The 16,042-nt window shown below is 38.1% G+C and overlaps 5 protein-coding genes across 10 annotated transcripts in view; 1 reads left to right on the forward strand and 4 right to left on the reverse strand.

The window, feature by feature from the left end:
- Positions 1 to 1,102: 1,102 nt before the first annotated feature.
- On the reverse strand, positions 1,103 to 5,155 carry LOC111469601 (probable galacturonosyltransferase 15). 4 transcript variants are annotated; one of them, XM_023114924.1, is made up of 7 exons: positions 5,038 to 5,155; positions 4,686 to 5,001; positions 4,490 to 4,536; positions 3,095 to 3,250; positions 2,162 to 2,725; positions 1,776 to 2,078; positions 1,103 to 1,697 (listed from the first exon to the last, which is right to left on the reverse strand). In XM_023114924.1, the coding sequence occupies exons 2-7, from the start codon at positions 4,915 to 4,917 to the stop codon at positions 1,410 to 1,412; spliced, it is 1,590 nt and encodes a 529-aa protein (XP_022970692.1). In that variant the 5' UTR covers positions 4,918 to 5,001; positions 5,038 to 5,155; the 3' UTR covers positions 1,103 to 1,409. The 4 variants fall into 4 exon arrangements, with proteins under 4 accessions (XP_022970692.1, XP_022970694.1, XP_022970693.1 ...); XM_023114926.1 differs by having other exon boundaries at positions 4,686 to 4,968; positions 5,008 to 5,155; XM_023114925.1 differs by having other exon boundaries at positions 4,686 to 4,983; positions 5,035 to 5,154.
- Positions 5,156 to 6,765: 1,610 nt separating this feature from the next.
- LOC111469670 lies at positions 6,766 to 8,861 on the forward strand. Its single transcript, XM_023115024.1, has 2 exons — positions 6,766 to 6,896; positions 7,617 to 8,861. The coding sequence occupies exon 2, from the start codon at positions 7,619 to 7,621 to the stop codon at positions 8,657 to 8,659; it is 1,041 nt and encodes a 346-aa protein (XP_022970792.1). The 5' UTR covers positions 6,766 to 6,896; positions 7,617 to 7,618; the 3' UTR covers positions 8,660 to 8,861.
- A 518-nt stretch (positions 8,862 to 9,379) lies between these two features.
- Positions 9,380 to 10,846, reverse strand: LOC111469672 (protodermal factor 1-like). Its single transcript, XM_023115027.1, has 3 exons — positions 10,440 to 10,846; positions 10,071 to 10,353; positions 9,380 to 9,994 (listed from the first exon to the last, which is right to left on the reverse strand). The coding sequence occupies exons 1-3, from the start codon at positions 10,588 to 10,590 to the stop codon at positions 9,664 to 9,666; spliced, it is 765 nt and encodes a 254-aa protein (XP_022970795.1). The 5' UTR covers positions 10,591 to 10,846; the 3' UTR covers positions 9,380 to 9,663.
- Positions 10,847 to 11,746: 900 nt separating this feature from the next.
- LOC111469671 (peroxisomal and mitochondrial division factor 2-like) lies at positions 11,747 to 13,604 on the reverse strand. 2 transcript variants are annotated; one of them, XM_023115025.1, is made up of 2 exons: positions 13,462 to 13,604; positions 11,747 to 13,090 (listed from the first exon to the last, which is right to left on the reverse strand). In XM_023115025.1, the coding sequence occupies exon 2, from the start codon at positions 13,080 to 13,082 to the stop codon at positions 12,105 to 12,107; it is 978 nt and encodes a 325-aa protein (XP_022970793.1). In that variant the 5' UTR covers positions 13,083 to 13,090; positions 13,462 to 13,604; the 3' UTR covers positions 11,747 to 12,104. The 2 variants fall into 2 exon arrangements, with proteins under 2 accessions (XP_022970793.1, XP_022970794.1); XM_023115026.1 differs by lacking the exon at positions 13,462 to 13,604 and adding an exon at positions 13,270 to 13,449.
- A 383-nt stretch (positions 13,605 to 13,987) lies between these two features.
- The window catches only part of LOC111469686 (mitogen-activated protein kinase 20-like), a 4,787-nt gene continuing 2,732 nt past the window's right edge, over positions 13,988 to 16,042 (reverse strand). Inside the window, exons 8-10 of one of the 2 annotated variants that reach the window (XM_023115060.1) lie at positions 15,866 to 15,967; positions 14,865 to 15,034; positions 13,988 to 14,786 (exon numbers count right to left, since the gene is read on the reverse strand). In XM_023115060.1, coding sequence (XP_022970828.1) covers positions 14,341 to 14,786; positions 14,865 to 15,034; positions 15,866 to 15,967 — 718 coding nt within the window. In that variant the 3' untranslated portion in view covers positions 13,988 to 14,340. Of the gene's footprint in view, positions 14,790 to 14,864; positions 15,035 to 15,865; positions 15,968 to 16,042 lie in introns of both variants that reach the window. The other variant, XM_023115059.1, reaches the window with a different exon arrangement.

Below are 16,042 nucleotides of genomic sequence, written 5' to 3' on the forward strand. Positions count from 1 at the left end.
AGTATTTTATTTTTAAAAAAATAAAACGTAGAATTTAATTCATTTTGCCAATAAAAATCATCAATATATTTGTATTTTCGGAATTTACATTTATTTTTGTTAAATTACTGAGGTGAATGCTTCTCTAATTAGATAGTGATTGAAAAAGGAATGAGCTTCCATAATTAATCCAAAGATTCGATCTTGAGAGAAAGTAGAATACGACATGTCGGTCTTCTCAAGTCATCCACTTGACGTCGTTTTCTTTGGAACGCGGTCGACATCGGACTTCATTTATAAGCCGGAAAGTCAAGGTGTTCAACCAATGAACCGACATGTTATTCTGCTTTTGGGTTTTTCTTTAATAGTAATAAACAACTACATTAGTGTGTTTTTATTGAATTATTTGTCAGATAATAACTCTATTTTTCAATTTTGAGGTCTTATTTGTAATTCTAAATTAAATTATTAAGTTAGAAATAGAAATAACACATTAAAATTGGAAAAATAAACAAAGCGATTCATATGATCGAGAGTTTCCTTCCCGAGGTTCTCTTTTGTTGATCGAAATGCAACTCATGCAGAAACTAAGTTTTCTTCGGCTATACATGTCGCCCGTGCATGCATATTCATTTGATTGGGACTCCACCCAACTTACATCTACTCTAGGTAGCTAGAGGTTCTATGTCTATGTGTGTCCATAGCAAACGTTAAAATGGACAATATAACTTGCTTGATCCATCGATATATGGTGCATAAACTAAGTCTTAATTTTGCTCCACCCTCCCCATCTCTCTGTACTAACAGAAAACCATTAACGGTGTGTCCTTTTCACTTTGCCATATCCAAAATGCTCTCAAAATCAGACTGGGTACTACGGACAAAAGAATATGCCCAAATGTGCTCTAAAGACTACAGCAAACCAACAAAACATAAAAAGAAACAACATTTGCAAGGTTGTTTCGCAATAAACCAGCTCATTCTTCCACTGAGAGTCATTGGGTGCCTGCCTTTCACATCATCACAACATGAACAATACAACATAGTTGTGTTTAAGAGGAAAATGAGGAAAAGGATTATGCCAATAATTTAGCACATAAATTAACGTTAATACAACCGTAACTAGCATCTAGAATAAGGTATTTTGATTAAGATATGAAATTAATATACAATATTATAGATAGTTACATCAAGGATCACAACTCTGCTTCTATTGAATAATATTGCATTGGCTATCTTCATCTATTACCTAGTAATAGTGTATGGACATTATAATATATAACCAATATCATATTTTTGTAGAGATTAGTCCGAGTAGAGACTGAAGGCAAAACCTTCTTCCCTCTTATCTCGGACTATATATATATATATTGGTATCTAATCCAAAAATAAATATACTTTAGCTAGAGTGACAGACAACTTCGTTCTCCTCACTCCATTATTCTGCATCTCTTAATAAACTTGTTTGAGAAATTTACATGTTTATTCCATAAGTTCCGTACCTCTGGAGACCCAATCTCAAGCCACGGCTTCGCAGGGCCGCTGAAGTGTATGACAGCAGCATCTTCCAGGACCTCTTTGCTTAAAAGTTGTGGGGGTCTTTCACCTAATCCAGCCACATGCCATGATGGATCTATGGGCTGCATATGACCCTCAAAAGCCATCATGGATGGAGGAAGTTCCCCTGGACGCCACAGTGCCAATCCAGAATTGAGATTCTGTAAAATAGTGGCAATGGACGTCAATGGAAGTTTTATGCACATTTATAGCTTTGGTGGAATAAGAAAGGAACTAACATGTTTCAACCATTGATGATATGTGGAGGTAATGTTGCTCCTTCTCCAAGCTTCAAGATCGAAAACATTCATGCCGTAGAGCCACGCACATCGATCTGGATCAAAGTTGGACGATATCAAAGGATGGGAGAAGTTCAGGTAGTGGCTGTATTTCCTTCCTGGACAACAACCATCTCCACACCAAGAATCAACGACAGCACCAACAACATTCCCACCAAGGTCCAACTCCCACAAAGAGGACATATCATGTTGCACCACAATGTCATCGTCCAGGAAAACGATCTTATTCAGATCTGGAAACAGCTGAATGAGACACATTTATAGTTTTAAATCATCATTATTAGAATTTCAGTTCAAGAGAAATAAATGATAACAAGAAGGATTACCTCAGGAACATAAATACGAAGGTGATTCAAGAGGGAGAGGCTGCTTGAGCTTAGAACATCTAATTCTCTGTTTTCTTTTCCATCTTTGAAATCGTTATAGTGACGCTTCCATATCAAGCGATGAATCTCCAACATATCTTTAACCCTGTTGTTGACTTCCTCAGACCAATCGAATTGGTGAAGTCCCTTAACTTCCACAACAACCGAATCAATTGAATTGATTGCAAACCACGCGTGCATTGGGGTGTATGTTTTCTTGTCGGTGATAATGTGAAACACCAACTTCTGAGGGGCGGCTGAGTGTCGAATGGCAGAGGAGATGACAACAGAGGCGGCGAGGACATTGTCAGTCAAGAGAACAAGATGATGGAAGAAGGGGTCAGTAAGGCGGGAAATATTTTCAGGCTGTGGCAAACGAGCTCGAGCTTTGGCATTTACAGCATACTCTTCAGCAAGTTTGAGACAAAGACAATGCAGGCCCTTTGGAACACCATGTGATGCTAAATACCAATACACAGATTCACGCTTTCTCGCAGATTTGACCTTTTGTTCCATAGCGTGTAGCTGCACCAAAGATATAAACTTGTTTTAATGAATCTACTGACAATTCTACTCAAGTTACTTTCTCTGATAGATTTGACCTTTTATTCACACAGCCTGTGAGCTAATAAACTTATTCTATCAAGGCTACTTACTAAAGTTACTTGAGTAGATTTGATCTTTTGTTCTATAGGGTGAAGCTGCGTGCAGATATTGTGAGCTAATAAACTTGTTTTACTAAGTCGACCAACAATTCTCTCCAAGTTGTTATATAAGTTATAAATTGTTCTACTAGCAGTATCCAAAAGCTCTTTTCCCTCAAGTTTTTTCTTCGTTCTTTTACTTGTTTTGACATATGGGTCAAATCCAACGGACATCAAAAAGATACATTACCATTGCTTTAGTCTTTAATGCGAAGGCCCTCATGTCCTGTGGCTTTGAAATCATCTCCTTCACAAGCTCGTTGAAGGATTCCACTCCATCTTCTCTCCCCACAGATCCACCTTCTTTTGAATCCACAAGTGCTCTGGAAAATTCCTCGCTCAGTCTCTGTCAGTTATCCATCAGTCACAATAGAAACAAGACAAAAAAAGAAAAATATACTATCAGTTTTGTATTCAATTCAATTGAATTTACCTTATAACCTTTATTTCTATTTCAAAATATTTGGAGATAATTAGAGAGAAAATTTTAAATAGAACGTTTTTCAAATTTGGCTTAAATGGGTATCCATATTTCACAACATTTATTGAGCATCATAATTAGAACGACGTGGAATCAAAGATGGTCAAATAGAGAGGTTGAGGAAATATCTTTCTTTTTGTTTATTGAATATGTATATATATATAATAATTTCAAGTGGACCAAAATAAAAATGATTGCTAAGCAAGTAGCCACATGTCCCAAAAGCTGCCTGTGGAAGAAGAATTAATTTCCATTGCTTTATGACCAAAATGCCATCCTAGCTTTCTCAATTTATCAACAAAACCCATCTCAATAATATGTATATATGTTAGAAATTTGGGTAATTTAAGAGAGAAAAACAAAAGGAGAAAATATTAGAGTATACAAAAATTTCAATTAAGAAAATGATGGGTTTGGTTTTACGAGGGTAAGTCGGTCACTATCAACCCAATCGTCTTATTTTCTATTTCCTTAAATCACAATTTTTTGTACTATTGGTACCAAACATATCATAACATACAAGGACTATATAAAATTCCAACCCAAGTTAACATATTATATTTATTTTCAACATATACACAAACAAAAAATATATAGGCGTACCTTCTACAATTTATCACAAAAAAGTTTAATTTAAACTTTGAAAATATTATTAAAAGTTTAAATCACGGATAAATTAAACTCAAATTTTTAATATTTTAAAAATCCAGGTACGTAGAAGAAGCATCCAACTTCATGGTACCATAGATGCGAGTTTAAAGTTAAAAGAAAATAAGTATAGAGTAGTCGGAGAAACGTAAATTTTTCTATAGAAGACTTTTTTTTTTTCCTTTGGAAAATATAATTTCCATTTAAATAAATAAATAAAACATTCATGACAGTGAGATGATCAAAATTAGTATAATCCGTTTAATGTCATAATTAAACGTTTCCATTAATTTTCACAGTCAATCACCACAAGAACGAAACGTAAAATTAAGCAATGAAAGATTTCTAATCAAGTAAAAGCCAAAGAAAATGAAGAAAAAAGTGTAGTTGAAAATTGGAAAAAGGCGGATTCAGAGTTTAGGGTATATTCGAAATTAAAGTGAAAAAAATGCTAACCGAATGAGATGCGTCATCGCGACTGAAAAACCTCCATCCAGAACACTCTGCAAAATTCATGAATAACAACAAGATAAAGTGATTACAGAGATCGTTCCAACCGATCGAAACAGAGGTTAAAACCGATTGAGCGCAGCAATCATTAAGTATTGCAACTCCTCGAGAAGAAAATGTATCGGCAATTGAATGTACTTACCAGGAGAGGAAGAACAATCGGCGGCGGATTCGAGGACCAGAAAGGCGATCCGAACGAAGAGGAAGGGGAGAACAATTGCGAGAGTGAGAAGGAGCGGCAAAATGGAACGAGTGGAGATTCTGCGACGAGGCGCCGTGGACGACGGCGCGGGAGGCTTGACGGCGGTGGAGTTGGAGTTAGAGTTGGAAATAGTGAGCCGCTTAATGCCGGTGGTGGAGATGTAGAACTTCATAGCGATGGCGATGGAGAGAAGAGGCGATATTCAATGGATTCCATTCAAGGAAGAAGAAGAGGAGGAAGAAGAAGAAGAAGAAGAGGAAGAGGAAGAAGAAGAAGAAGAAGAAGATGATGAAGAAGAAGAACTGAGAAAGGGAATTGGGGAAGATCCAATACTGAGAGAGTCACGGGTTTGAGACTCTACGAAAACGAAGAGCTATGGCGAAGTGGTCTTTTACGTCTTTTTATTTTATTTATATATTTTTAAAATACTGATTTTTGTAATGGTGCTTTTGGGAATTATATGAGTAATAATTCATAAAGGTATTTGGGGGAAAATGGTGCGACGAAGAAAAAAAGGGAACATCCAAAGATAATGCCGCGTTAGAAGCCGCGGGAATGAGATCAAGTTTAAGATATTGGCCTTTGTTTCAAACTTAATTACGGATTTGCCATTGGGTCTCCATTTGTCACCGACACATTGTGTTCCGCCTGCCTCAGCCCATTACGCCCGCCTTTAACGGCGGAGCCGATGCAAGGTCCCCCTCGTCCACTTTAATTCTAAACTCCTAAATAGAATTATAATTTTAAAATTTACGTGGTCACTTGTCACAGGTAGTCTCTTGATAAATAAGCATAATATACCAATTGAATTGGTAAGGGGTCTTAAAGCGGGGTAGTTAGTGGTTAGAGAGACCAAAGCTGGAGATGATGCGTTTATTTTCGTGAGTTTAGACTAAATTAAATAATTAAAGTTAGAATAAGTAGGGTGGAAAACATTATTATCAAAAAAATATTAGCAATATTGACAGGTTGGATACAAAATAAGCCCTCAAAAAATAATAATAATGACGAATATGTTTAATATCCATAATTTGTTTGGTGCAATCATTTTATTCACATTTTAATTTAAATAGAGATATTTTAATATTTTCAATATGGATATATTAAAAAATAGAGCCACAACTATATCCTAATATTATCTTAAGTACAATTAATAATACATTTAAATCCTTGGAATTTATATGGATCTAAAATAATAAGCCCAATGATGAGATTAAATAAATAAAGAATAATGTATGTAATTTTCTATTATAATATTTATGTTGTGCTAATTAAATATACATCTATGATTATACTCTTTATTGTGAAAATTATAGTCAAAATTAATGAAATTTCTTACAAAGACTGATAAACTAATTAACAATTCGTTAGATTTGTAAATTACAAAGTTAGATAATAAAAATTGATATTTAATTTTAATGACAAATTTTTGTTAGTTGTGTTTTTATTACACCAATATAGGAACCACTAACTTTCATAAATACCCAATTAAGACAGGCCACGTGAATATTAATGAGATTTGGGGATTACGTGGCAACTGATGACGTGGTAACAACATGACACAGAAACCCCCAATCGCCTGTCGGCCAAAATATTGCCTTGTCAAGCCGAAGCAGGATAGTCAACGTCATGTTCGGATCCTTGTACACGTGGCGACGATCTAATCATCAACTGCTGTTACGTAAGCAGACAGTCATCTCCAACTCAACGTTTTTTTTAATGTCGGATTGGGTAGGGGACTTGCTTTTATTTAAAAAAAAAAAAAAAAAAACAGTAGTTCGTTAAGCCCAAATAGTAGTCCAGTTAATTTGAGCCCAAAAAGTAATTCTTACTTAACTTGAGCCCAAAAAGTAGCCCGTTAACTCGAGGGGGAATAGTAGGCTCGTAGCCCATTTGAGCCCAAATTGTAGCCCAGTTAATTTGAGCCCAAAAGGTATCCTTACTTAACTTGAGCCCAAAAGGATTTTATTTATTTATATTTTTTTTCCTGTAATTGAATTTAAATTGAGAGATGGTAGAAGAAGAATTCGTTTTCTATTTTGGCGGTTTGGGGAGGAAAGCTTTTTGGAGGGCTTATACTCGCAGGCGAATCCGCAACATCGATTCATCGCTTGGAACTGTGAACCCTTTCGCCCTTTTCACATTTTGAAGGTAAAACTCTCGCTGTTGAATTAATTTATAGTATTATTCGATCTAACTCAAGAAATTATGTGTTCGTCTTTTGGGAAAGAAGGGGATATAAACAAGAGAAGAGAAGGGAGGATTGCTCTTCTTCATATTTTGATCTGATTTTCTTGATTAACGTCGAACAATTCATGTTCTTACGATCTTTTCGTGCAATCCCAGGTTTCAGATGTTTCTAAATCACAAAGAATCAGCTCCTCAAATTTCTTTGGATCAATTGTTTTCAGTTTTGGCAATGTTTCTAAATATGTTAATTTTACTTGTCTCTATGAAAGAAATTGAGCAATCCTTCTAGATATTGTGTCCCCTTTTGCTTTCGTCAAGAAAAGATGTGCTAGAATGAAGGTGGTTATCCTAAGAGCTCTAGGTCTGGCTTGCTTGTATGGAAATGAAATTACATTTCATCATCCTTCTCGAGTCTCTGAATTCTCCTGTTCAGTAAGATAGCATTGTCCTAAATTTAAAGATTTCAACTAGTTAAATGAGTTACCAAAAAACTTAAAAGGATTGCTTTAGTAAGATATTGGGAAAGAGTGAGGCTTCGAGGTAGACTAGTTCAGTTTGATTGACTGGTTGAATAGGATGTACTAGAGGTTCTAAGATGATGGATAGTTTTGTCGCGTCAATTGTAGCATTGAAATTATTCATGATTGATCTTAGTAAGAAGCAATGTTTTCCTCTCTTCAGGTATGGTGAAGCATGGAAACAAATCAAAAGCCTGGTACAAACAGCAGACAATCTCAGTTCTCATTGTGTCTGCTTTTCTTATCCTATTTGTGTGGATGATTTTATTTCGCAAGGAGTCTCAACAGCATGATCTTTTAACTGAGGCAACTCCAAAGCAAAAGTGGGATAGCTTCAATTCTCTTGTGCAATTTAATCCAAATATACAGTTTCGGAATGGAACTGACATAATATCGCAGATTCCCAATTCACCGAAGGCAGTTTTGTTCATTGCTCATGGCTGCAATGGAAAAGCCATTAACTTCTGGGACAAATCTCCCAAATGCCCTTCTTGTGTCGGTCTGCCTGAGGAACGGTTGATTGTCCTTCATGCGCTCAGCAGACATTTTGCAGTTCTTACAATATCAAGCTCTCAAAAATGTTGGACACTGGGGAAGGAATTAGCGATCGTGAAAGACATAATATTTTGGTGGGTTAAAAAGAACAAACTCAAGAAACTTCCTCTTGTAGGTTTAGGTGCCTCCTCTGGTGGATATTTTCTTTCAGTGCTGGCCACTAAGTTGAAGTTTAATAGTATTACTTTGATGATTGCTGAAGGGTTGTATGAACAAATGGAGGTAACAGAAAGATACCCACCTACTCTGTTTGTACACATGCCGAAAGATCAATTTAGGCAACAAAAGATCAATGAAAATATGGAGTTTTTGAAAAGTAAAGGAGCTGATGTTGCAGAAATTGAATGCTTGGAGTTTAGTTTGTCGCCACATTTTTTGGCTGACCGAATCCCAGGACTCAACCAGAGTGTTTCTGGTAAGTTGTTTGAGCTTTTCCAAGCCAAGGGCTTCATAGATGGAAATGGAAAGATGCTCAAAGATGGGCGGGAAACACGGTGGAAAGAAGCCCTCAAGAGGAGTGAGATTAATTTAACCGATAATAGTCTAACCCATCACATTCAAGAAGAGTTGAATCTTGCCTTTGCATACCATGAAATGACTAGCTTGGAGTCTGACAAGATTTTCACATGGTTTGAATCTCACATGCGATGATTCTATCAACATTGAAACAAAATCCAGGTTCTTAGAATCCACACCCTCCCAAACACACGCACGAGAAGAAAATGTATGTAGAATGGTTTTTTCTGTTAACAATTTTTGTAATGCTGGCGTTGATGGTTCTGTATTTATGTTTACATTGCTCAGTTAAGAAAGTTGAAGCAAGAACATGAATAAATGTTATTTTCAACTCCCATTTTGTGGTTCTGGCTGTTGCTTGTGATCTACAATTAATTTCAAATCCCCATTGCTGTGAGAAGATTATCAGGCTATATTTATGGAGAACTTTACTTTTTGTTAAAGATATATGGATTTATTTTCCTATTACTATTATTGCTGCTGTGTTGCTAGGTAAAATATCAAGGGCGGTTGGTTTGATGGGAGTTCTTAAATTCGCCAACCCACCTTCTCAGAGAGCTGGAGGCTTCCTAATGACTGCAGTCTCCTCCCGGCTCTCGTTCATATGAGTTTGTTTTCTGCACTTATTCTATGTTTATTTGCACCGTTGATATTTGTGATTTAGCATTTATACTGTTCACAAGATCAAGCTCCAGTCATTAACTCAAACCAAAAGGAAACCCAAGTTTGTTTATTTATAGGTTAACCTTATTCAATGTAGTAGATCTTTCCTCATTAATGCGCCATCTGCGTACTTTGTGGATTTTGCTAACTTCTTAAAGCTTAATGATGATAAGGAAATAATGGATTAATGTAGATAACAAACACTCGAACTTTTAATTCTCGACCCTTTTAATAACATCTGATTAATCATAATGAACTAGTTGGAACAAATCTTGATTTCTCAATGAATTTGGAAACTAAAGACTGAGCATCTCTATGTTCAAATCACATGAACATAAGAGATAGGAACAACAAACAAGAACAAAAGAAAACATGAAATGATAAATTGGTCTCACTGTCTCACTAGTCACAAACTAACTTCTAAGGCACACACACATTAATTATTAAGGTGGTAACTCGTAAGGCAAAGGGCGGGTTCAGGCTGTAAGCTTAATTTTCCCCTCGTTGGCTAATTTGAAGATGTTGGCCTGATCTGCTGCTGCTCTGTTGGAGTTAAGTGCCGAGACAAAACTCGACTGAACTTGCTTGGTTGTGAAGGGGAATCTGTTACTTGCAAGAGAGTTGAGGTATGAAGCAGTGCCTTCTCTTAAAAGAGCCCCAAACCCATCAGCCCTTGTGTTTGAAAGTGCTTGGAGTAAGTTGAGATTTGTTCCAAATCCTGGGACATTGGTTGCTCCAAAGCAGTTTCCTAACGTTCCCCACCATCCCAGTACTCCCCATATCATTCCTGGGTGATTCAGCCAAAAACTGCAAAACAAACACACATTTTTCAAACCTAAAGAGGAATGCTTTCTTTTTCATAGAAATAGTTACTGTGACTTACTTGCAGGTAAATGGAGTAGTGGGAGTGCCAGGAGTGCTTGGTGTGCTTGGAGTGCTTGGAGTGCTTGGAGTGCTTGGAGTGCTTGGAGTGCTTGGTGTGCTTGGAGTGCTTGGAGTTCCTGGATCTACAGGGGTGGTTGGTGTGCTACCACCAGATGATGGAGGGTTGTAGTATCCACTTCTACCTGAAGGAGACTTGGATGGTGTCGAGGGAGTTGGCGTGGAATAATGGGGCGGTGTGCCTCCATAGCCATGTGAAGGTGGTATAGGGTTGCTGTGTGAACCTGCAATGCAAAATGCAGAATGCTGTAAGTCTACTAATTACTACTATGTGCTGAAACTTAAGTGTTGTTGTTTGTGAATGTGTGACCTGTTGGGGGAGTTCCAGCATGTGGGTCTGGAGGAGAGTAGTAGCTCTTCTGGTCAGCAATGGTGGTGGAGAGTACAGGGATGAGCAGGCTTTGAGAAAGCAGCCCAGCAAGTAGAGTGAAAAGGAGAGGAGAAGCTTGTTTGGTTCTCATGGCTTCTTTTGTCGTATTTCTGCTCGGAGCAAAGGGTTATGGAGATGGAAAAGAAGGAAGGGTAATGGTGGATGGAATGTTTGGAACAAAGGGGAATATATAGAAAGGGTTGAAGGGAAGTGAAGTTAGTTCTTACAGGTGGAAGAGTGTGTGGTTAGTTGCTGTTTTATTGGTGCATTTATTCATATTGCTTGCTGCTTTTAATTGTGTTTCAAATAATGCTCAGATTTTCCAGGGAGGGTTCATTAGGGGTGAGGTGAAATCACATGCTTTTGCATTTGAAATTTTGAATCTCTCTTCTCCGCAGAGATTTATCTGAAATAGTCTCTCTACAATATAGCTCTTACGATTACATAATTCAAAAATGTCCTTTTTTTTCACTCTCTTTCTCTCACATGGCGATTTAATAGCGACAGCTATGTGTATAGTGTCATCAAATAATTTAGGAGACTTTGTTCCAAATAACAAATCTCTATATGAACAAAACGAAGATCTTAATTATGAAGATCACCAACATTACAAGAGAAAATGAGGAGTAAGCTTGACCTATGAATTAGAACGTGTAGAATCAAAGGAGAACAGACTATTGTTGTAGGAGAAAGCAAGAATGCGTAGAATCGAATCAACCAAGCAATAAAGAAGCAGTGTCCTTTCCTTCTCTTTTTCAGTAATTCAGTAATTATTGTTAAGAACAATAAATTGAGCACTACAAAGTCCTTAACCTTCGCAAGTGAAGCACAGGACCAGTCAGCCAAGCGGGCAACCAAACCACTGTGGCTACAAGCGGCTTAAAAGAGAGAGCAGGGAAGTAGTTGAGGCAGTAGGAGGAAGAGTGAAGCAACACACACACACACACACACACACACACACGAGTGAGCTGTCAAGAACTTGATCCTTATAATAACCAAGATATAATGAATGGTGTTAGCTACTGCAAAATAATGGCAGCAAACGCATTTATATTATTTCCAGATCTAAACATAACATAACAGCTTGCAAATGCCGCCGTACACTGCACTTCAACCTCTGCCAATGTTTTGAGGAAGAGTTAGCTCCCAATTTCACTCATGAATTTATGAGCGCTGATGATCTGTCTCCATCAACCGTGGAGCCACACCAATTCTTCTATGCTTACAGATCAGTTGAGAGAATGGAAAATCAGAATGGGACAGTTATAATTTGCCAAACTTTGGTACAACCATGCAAGATTGCCTTAAAAACAACTCAAAATCAAGTGTAGCTGAAGATTTGTCTGGATAATCCATCAATAACAGTGGGGTTAAACTTCAGTGCAGTGATTCCTCAAACTATATCAGCTAGATTAGTTAACCAACAAGACTTAGCTTAGCTTCACATAAAACTTTGAAGCAAAATTTAGCGCCAACCAGTATTTATTGGATAGGAAAACACCAAATAAACAAACATATGGAACAAAACTTGAGCAGATTTGTAGTTCATGAACCCTACCCACCCTTTTGGCTATGTTCTTCTGAGTCAAGTCTCCATATCCCAATTTATCTCTGTCTACCATACAAAACAAAGGCCAGTGCAACTGTTGCAGCAACAACTCCAGTGGAACCTGCAATTATAGGCCAGTTTAAGTTCAACTCCTTCCCTGCGCCTTCCCCCAAAGCTGACTTGAGTTCCTCTGCAGTACCATTCAAAGCATTCGCTGCTTTCTCCTTCATTCCACTGATCACCTTGTGTGCTTCCTCTACTTCCCTCTGCAACTCAACCATTTTCAACTCCAACATTTTCGATTTCTCCTCCGAGTCCTTCAACGACTCGTCCACCTTAAATTTCTCCTTCATCCACTTATCTAACTCCAGCCCCTTCTTCTTTAGCACCGATTCCAGATCCTCGACGATCTTCTTAAAACCCGTGATTTCCCTCTCCTTCTCCTCAATTTTGTCTCTCATTTCCTCCTCCACCCTAACTTTTTTACTCTTCTCCTCTATCTCCTTCACCTCCAAAACCCCAACTTTCCTCTCCAATTCTCTGATTTTCTTTTCGCTCTCCAACTTAGACTTCTTCAGGGCTTCCAACTCTTCCTCAAGAGCTGCAACCTTCTCTCCTTTTTCCCCCAAATTTTTCCTCAACTCCGCAACTTCAGCAGTTGCCTCATCGGCTCCATTCATTGTAGATATCAAATCATGCTGTAGCCTCGCGACCTCAGTCTCAAGCTCCAACGCTCTCGCCGCCACCGACTCTAACACCTTATTACCCTCTTCAGCACGTTCAACTTGACTCTCCATTTCTTTCAAGCGTTCTTTCAGCGACCCCTCTTCACTCTTTAACCCCTCAGTCTCTGCTGAAAGTTTCTTAATCTTATTTTTTATATCTTCATTTTCCTCAACCAACTCCTTCTTCTCACGCTCCAAAACCTCAATTCTCTGATTCAGTTCCGCAACCTTTGCATGATTCTCCCGCTGGTCAACATCATAAAAATCCTCCCCCGACCCGCCATTCGTAATATTAATCTCGGTCTCCATTAATATTCCTATGTTGAAAGAAAAAACGGCCGAAATGAAAACATAACCAGTCACTAGAACACGTTTTCTAAGAAAGAAAAAATCCTAAGAAAAACGCATACAGAGGCCCCATCTAGATCCAGACAAATCAAAAATAATAAAAAAGAACTAAAAACTTCAAGTAAGAAGAAAAATACAGCATACTTACACACCAGGCGAAAAGGATTCAAATCAACGAAGAGAGAACAGAGAAGGAGAAAGTAGAACAAGTGAACAACTACCGATTAAAGAGGAAAACAGAGAGAGAGATTTCTGTGCAAGAAAGGGGGAAAATCATACAAGAAAACCCTTCCAATAAAAAAATTGTTTGACAGAAGAACAACAAAAACAAAGGATTCACCTTTTGATTTCTCAGGTTCAGCAGCCTACAGAACTCGAATTAGGGTTGCGAAGTTTTGCAGCGACAAGAAATGTCTGATGAAGCTTTTTGGTTTCCCAATTCTCCTGGAAAGGAAAAACAGAATGCGGAAAGGAAATGAGCAAATCTGATCTCGGAAAATGGACGGCTGAGAATGGTCGAAAGAAAAGGCCAGTGCTCATGGGCATGGACCCGAAATGCTTTTGATCGTGGATTGGCCCAAATAAAAAAGATCTTCATTGGGCCTTTAATATGGCCCAATTATATTTATGGGTCGTCGCTGCTTGTTTGAGTGGCCCATATAATAATGGGCTGAATTTCAAAATTTTCTTTTTACCGCTTATTCAGCTCTTATTTTTAAAGTATATATATTAAATATTTTGGATTTAATTTATATGACGATCTCTAATAAATATACTAAGAAATTAAAACGAAAAATGAGAAGAAAAAAAAAAAATGCTTTGGGCAATCTCTAAGCTACAGTTTCACCCAGGTGACAACAAGGTAGTACAAGACAAGTGACGATGATGTCTATTAATTTGTCTCAGGTGATATAGATAAAGCAAGAAAATGGGGGTTACTACTCACATATTCTTACTGCGTATGTTTTTTTTTTTTTTTTTTTCCTTTGTTTGTAAGATACAGTTTCTTATTACAAGCTAACTGTGCATTTAATATAACCTGATAAATCTACTTTCTTGAGAGGCTACTGACCTCTCTTCCATCTATTACACACAAAGCAGCCGACTTGACCCAATCGCCACCCTCCTCAACGTTCTTCTGATATCCACCAATGGCTTTCTCGATCTGAACGAGGGTTTACATGCCGGATCATCCATGACTGGCCAACTTACACTTTTATTAGTACATCTTTGTCATGCTAAACTGACCGGCAACGACCTTTCTGTGAGCAACCGAGGTGGTGGTGGCGGTTGCTGCACCAATGCCACTGTATTGGGAGGCCTTGGCCTGTAGAAAGTTAGCGTCAATGGATATTTGGTCCTTGAGTTCGATCTTGTTCACTCCGGCACGTGTCATATAAAAGGGGTTCGGGTCAATGCTGATGGCTATGTCTGTTCCTATTTGGGAAGCCATGCCACACTGGGAAGCTTGCTTGGTGGCCCTTAGTGAAATATCCAGTTTCGTTTCTGCTGCAGATCTTTCTTGATTTGCTGCATAGGGTTTCTGGTAATGGTATGCAGGAGGAAGAATGGCACCTCTGATCAACGTTCTAGGATCGTATGGTTCCTTCACTCGCATTCCGCTTTCATCTGCTATAACTGGTCCAACCACTCTTCCAGGCTTGGCTGCTAAAGTTGAGGAATCAGTAAATTTGATAATTTTGGATTGTCATATACATGAGACAAGAAAAGTTGCACAAGTACCAAATGGGATCTTTTGTGGTGCCTGCAAGGTTCTTGATATATTTGTTAGCCGTCCTTCGCTATCTCGGGAATTCTTGCTGTATGCCTGTTCGGAGATCTTCCCATCTTGGACGGGTACGTTATTTAGTTGGTCCTTAGAATAGACCGGGTTCGAGTGTACAACTGTTGACCTGGTTATATCAGGCAAGCATATTTGTCATCCATGTCTATACAGAAAACTAAGGAAACAACCATGCCCATACATGATAATTGATACCAAATACGAAACAATAATTGCAGTAGAGGAAGAAGCAAACTTCTGCCACTAAAATCTAGACAGATGATTGACTAATCCAAGCGTGAGAAGAAAAATACATGCATGTATAAATGTTCAGTTTCCTTCAGTAAATGAACTATTTATTGCCAATGAATGTCTGGGTAGCAAAGACGTTATTTGCATTGTGCAGACATAATAGAATACTGCGAGATTCAAATGAGAAAACAACAAACTACGGTACAAAATGATTGGAATAAGACTATTATTGTGAGATCCCATGTCGGTTGGAAAAGGGAACGAAACACTCCTAATAAGGGTTTGGAAACCTCTCCCCCTACCAGACGTGTTTTAAAACCTTGAGAGAAAGCCCAAATCAGATAATATCTATTAGCGGTGGACTTGGGATGTTATATCAAAGTCAGACACCAAACGATGTGTTAGCGAGGATGTTGGGCCCCCAGGAGGTGGATTGTGAGATTCCATATCGGTTGGAGAGGGGAATGAAGCATTTCTTATAAGGGTGTGGAAACTTCTCCTTACCAAACAACTTTTAAAATCTGGAGGGAAAGCATTTCTTATATCTACTAGCGATGGACTTGGACTGTTACAACTATCACATTAGTGACGAAGGATTGCAATGGCATGAGTTTAGGATGATAGTTGATGAGCTCCATCACTCGCCCAGGTACGAGTTTAATATGGAGGCGTACACAAAATTTCCTTTAGAAGAAAGAATCATATGTACCTTGGGAGGGATACGTGCTTTCTGTCGAGAGGAATTGCCGGTGCACTTTTACCACCATTTTCCTCCAGATGTGCAAACTGCTTTCTAAATTGATCAACAGCACTGCACATACATACATGTGCAATAAACCATTAGTGACGAAGTAATTTTGAAGAAGACACCCCCCCCCCCCCCCCC

This window comes from Cucurbita maxima, unplaced genomic scaffold (genome assembly GCF_002738345.1).
Source record: "Cucurbita maxima cultivar Rimu unplaced genomic scaffold, Cmax_1.0 Cma_Scf00041, whole genome shotgun sequence".
Taxonomy (NCBI): domain Eukaryota; kingdom Viridiplantae; phylum Streptophyta; class Magnoliopsida; order Cucurbitales; family Cucurbitaceae; genus Cucurbita; species Cucurbita maxima.

Excerpts from the sequence above, each read along its gene's own strand:
- LOC111469601 (XM_023114924.1), bottom strand. The coding sequence starts at position 4,917 with ATGAAGTTCTACATCTCCACCACCGGCATTAAGCGGCTCACTATTTCC. Across the intron at positions 4,537-4,685 it reads CGATTGTTCTTCCTCTCCTG|AGTGTTCTGGATGGAGGTTT; the intron begins GTAAGTACATTC and ends TGAATTTTGCAG. Across the intron at positions 2,726-3,094 it reads CATTAAAGACTAAAGCAATG|CTACACGCTATGGAACAAAA; the intron begins GTAATGTATCTT and ends TCTTTGGTGCAG.
- LOC111469670 (XM_023115024.1), top strand. The coding sequence starts at position 7,619 with ATGGTGAAGCATGGAAACAAATCAAAAGCCTGGTACAAACAGCAGACA.
- LOC111469672 (XM_023115027.1), bottom strand. The coding sequence starts at position 10,590 with ATGAGAACCAAACAAGCTTCTCCTCTCCTTTTCACTCTACTTGCTGGG. Across the intron at positions 10,354-10,439 it reads TGCTGGAACTCCCCCAACAG|GTTCACACAGCAACCCTATA; the intron begins GTCACACATTCA and ends TTTGCATTGCAG. Across the intron at positions 9,995-10,070 it reads ACTACTCCATTTACCTGCAA|TTTTTGGCTGAATCACCCAG; the intron begins GTAAGTCACAGT and ends TTTGTTTTGCAG.
- LOC111469671 (XM_023115025.1), bottom strand. The coding sequence starts at position 13,082 with ATGGAGACCGAGATTAATATTACGAATGGCGGGTCGGGGGAGGATTTT.